Source organism: Populus euphratica, unplaced genomic scaffold, assembly GCF_000495115.2.
Source record: "Populus euphratica unplaced genomic scaffold, PopEup_1.0 scaffold117.1, whole genome shotgun sequence".
In the NCBI taxonomy this organism is placed as follows: domain Eukaryota; kingdom Viridiplantae; phylum Streptophyta; class Magnoliopsida; order Malpighiales; family Salicaceae; genus Populus; species Populus euphratica.
The window spans coordinates 282057-285431 of NW_011500008.1; the positions used below are offsets into that span (position 1 = coordinate 282057).

The 3375-nt window shown below is 35.3% G+C and overlaps 1 protein-coding gene across 1 annotated transcript; it reads right to left on the bottom strand.

Moving 5' to 3' along the window:
- Positions 1 to 369: 369 nt before the first annotated feature.
- On the bottom strand, positions 370 to 2847 carry LOC105141278 (proline dehydrogenase 2, mitochondrial-like). The gene is made up of 4 exons (XM_011048462.1): positions 2167 to 2847; positions 1013 to 1658; positions 684 to 924; positions 370 to 582 (listed from the first exon to the last, which is right to left on the bottom strand). Exons 1-4 carry the CDS (start codon positions 2758 to 2760, stop codon positions 543 to 545), a joined length of 1521 nt encoding a protein of 506 aa, XP_011046764.1. The 5' UTR covers positions 2761 to 2847; the 3' UTR covers positions 370 to 542.
- Between the last annotated feature and the right edge of the window lie 528 nt (positions 2848 to 3375).

Consider the following 3375-nt stretch of genomic DNA (forward strand, 5'->3'; position numbering starts at 1 on the left):
TAAGTAAGCTAGAAAATAATCCTAGCTGGGGCTAATTGCAGCCATTCATTTCCTGGAAACAATGCCCTTTTCAAATGTCTCTTTAAAAAAAAAAAAAGGATCTGTCCTTGTAGAGTGACATTGTTGAGGCCCAGATTGCTTGGAAATCATTTTTTTCGATACTTGTTAATTTGCTGATTACCCACCATGTGAATTTGAATGACAGAATTAATTATAGCGAGTCTCCTTCAAGCTTTGATGTCCGAGCACTCTACTGAACTCATGAAAGCTCTCTTTGCTTACAGTTAGCCTTCACATTTAGATCCAAATCAGGCTTGTCCCTTTGAGGGTAAGGAAAGAATGTTGTCGAGTTGTTGTGAGAGCAGAGGGAAGAAATAATAAAATCTGCTGCAAGATTGCTATGAACATTATTTTTTCAAGATAACGTGAACTGTTTTTGTTCTAGGGAGCAATTTGCTTTTGATTACATATGCACATTTTCTGTCATCTTCCAATTCTAGACCTTGTTGTCGGCTTGTCGCTCAGAGCTTTGAACTTTCACTTCAGAAGATAGCAGCTTTAAGTCTTCTCTTCAACTCCTTCCTGCAGAGAAAAAAACATTAGTAAAACCTTTGTGACTAGAGACCATTTTCTAAAACCCTTATTTGTTTTCAGATTCTCGAGTCGGTGTTTAAGTACTTCACCTCATGAGTTCCTTGTCAATGCTTGAAGTAGATAATAGTCCCCTATTCTCTTCAGCCCTCCTTAGAAGGTAAGGGATAACCTTCTCAACAGGTCCATACGGCATGTACTTACTAACTAGAAAACCTGCATTGCTTAAACCAAATGAAAGTGCATCTGACATTCCATATAGCTGTGCAAACTCAAGCTTTGGATTCCCCTTTCCAATCCCCAGGTCTAGTGCCTTCGTTGCTGCCAATCTCCCTATAGAATGTACACATAACATCCTGTATCAAATCCAATTTCTATTACAATATAATTTATCATATATATGTTTCCTTGAAATCTTTACCTGATTCAACATTATGTGTTGCAAGAATGACTGCATCCGAGCTATTAGCGATCTTTTCAAGCATGAACGAAGCACAATCATTGTAGCAAGCATGTGTCTCTTGAATACTATTGTGAATGGGAGAATCATAACCTAATGCAGAGGCTAATTTACTTTCACTAGACATGTAAGCACCCCTCACTACCTTAAACCCCATAGGGACTCTCATTTTGTCAGCAGCTTTAGTTGCAAGTAACAATCTCTCTTTTGCATCTTTCAAGTAGGCTTGAATTGTGCCATAGACAATGGGATTATCATCTTTGTTGTACTTGATCGCTGCCGAATATGTCAAGTAATCAATGGCAGGTTGAATAGCTGTTTTCTCTGCATCCACCGTTAATGGAATATTGGCCTGGACACTTTTTTCACATAGTTTCCACAATCTCTCCTGGCCTAATTGAAGATCGTGCTCTTCTTGTGGGGTTAATGGTTCTGGTTTTTTAAGAGTATGATACAAGGGGCTTGAATCAGAAAAAAGTGGAAAACTGTTCTGTTTCCATGGAAGGTTGAAAGAAGGATATCTCTGTTGCCACCTTAACAAATCACTAACTCTCTCTAACAAGCTTATGGGGCAAATTGCTGTGATCTTTACCACCACACTGCTCACCTGATGTAAGTACACAAAAATAATAAAATTAGCATTCAACATCTCGGTTGTTTTCTTTCTCACAACATCTAAGAAAGACAAAAGAAACTTGGTAGGATACACGAAAGCTAGCCCGAGGATACCCGGACCATAAAACCGAAGGAAAGATGTGCTCTTGTAGCTAGTGTGTTCAATTTCTGAGAGGAAACCTCTCAAGAAGAATATTCAACTAATCTAGCTATGCTCTTGCTGTCATTTTCTGTGATGCATGAATTTCCAAATTCTTACGGTCAATAGCGTACACCATGAGCAAGTGGAGTCCAACAGGACACAACTTGCTTACACTTGAAGGATTCTGCTTGCATTCCAAGCTGTAAAACTAACATATACTGCAGGACCCGTATCTAATTTCAAAAGTAAATTACTCTCTGGCTAATATGAACTAATTAACGGATCAAAAAAAAATTGGAAAGAGTAAAATTAAATTGATAAACCAAAAGGGCTAAAATTAAGGGAAATCGAATCTTACAGAAGATGGAGGAAGAGACATGGCAGATTGAACAGTATCAAGAAACCCTTTCAAATTCTGATCACAAGCATCATTATCACCTGTATATTCAACAGCGAAAACCAACATCCCTCTTAAACCAGATTCATTAACTTTCTTAATACACCTTCCTGCCTCAACAACGTCTTCTCCAGCACAAAAATGTTCAAAGAACGTATGCCTTACGGTCTTTATCATAGCAGCACGTAAAATATTATCTGTCTCCATAAGCCTAGAGTTCATAACCCACATCCCAAAATCAACCATAGGACTCATAGAAGCCAGGTAAATATTTAAAGATGCATGCAAGAGTTTGGTGCTTGGCAAATTTGAGAAAAGTTTTTGGTGGTCATGAAAGTCTAGGATAGATGATGGTTTTGCATGATCTTGAATGGCGGTGGGTGGTTTATGAAAAGCGGGTTCAGGTTTTTCAGCCAAGTTTAGAGGAGAGACTGCGGCGGCGGTGGATATAGAGGACGGGGACGGGGAGGAGGAGGAGGAGGAGGTGTGCAGAGACCTTGTGATAAAGACACGGAGGTTTTCGAGTTGTTTTGGTGGCAGAAGTTTCGGGGCCATGAAAGTTGGAGATCAAGGCTTTTATTTTGTATTTTTTTCAAATTTTCAGGAGAAATCTTATGTTATAAGAAAGATAGGGGAATGGGTCATGGTGGAGGAGATTATATAGGAAATATTTGAAGGATAGTTAACTTCTTATTTATTTCTTTATTTATTTATTTTATTAAAATTGATGAGATAAGCAAGTTTGAATTTTATTTCATTATTGTTATTATTATTATTATTATTATTATTATTATTTAAGTTTTATCTAATTATTATTTTTGTTGTTGTTATTGTTATTGTTATTATTAGTATTATTAATAATGAAGTAAATATGTTTCAGGAATTTAATTATATTAATTTCTAATTTATTTATTTATATATTTTATTAAATTTAATGAGGTAAGTAAGTTTGAGTTTTATTTAACTGTTATTGTTATTATTATATATTATTATTTGAGTTTTATCCAACTATAACTATTGTTGTTATCATTATTATTATTATTATTATTAATTGAGTAAATATATTTCAGGACTCTCACGTGATATATATATATATATATATATATATATATATATATATAACTTCAAATTTGCAATTGGAATTTTACTTATAGGATATAAAAATGATTT

Coding starts and splice junctions, on each gene's coding strand:
- LOC105141278 (XM_011048462.1), bottom strand. CDS start 2,760: ATGGCCCCGAAACTTCTGCCACCAAAACAACTCGAAAACCTCCGTGTC. Junction 1,659..2,166: donor TGTCTCTTCCTCCATCTTCT/GTAAGATTCGAT, acceptor TACTTACATCAG/GTGAGCAGTGTGGTGGTAAA. Junction 583..683: donor ATTGACAAGGAACTCATGAG/GTGAAGTACTTA, acceptor TTTTCTCTGCAG/GAAGGAGTTGAAGAGAAGAC.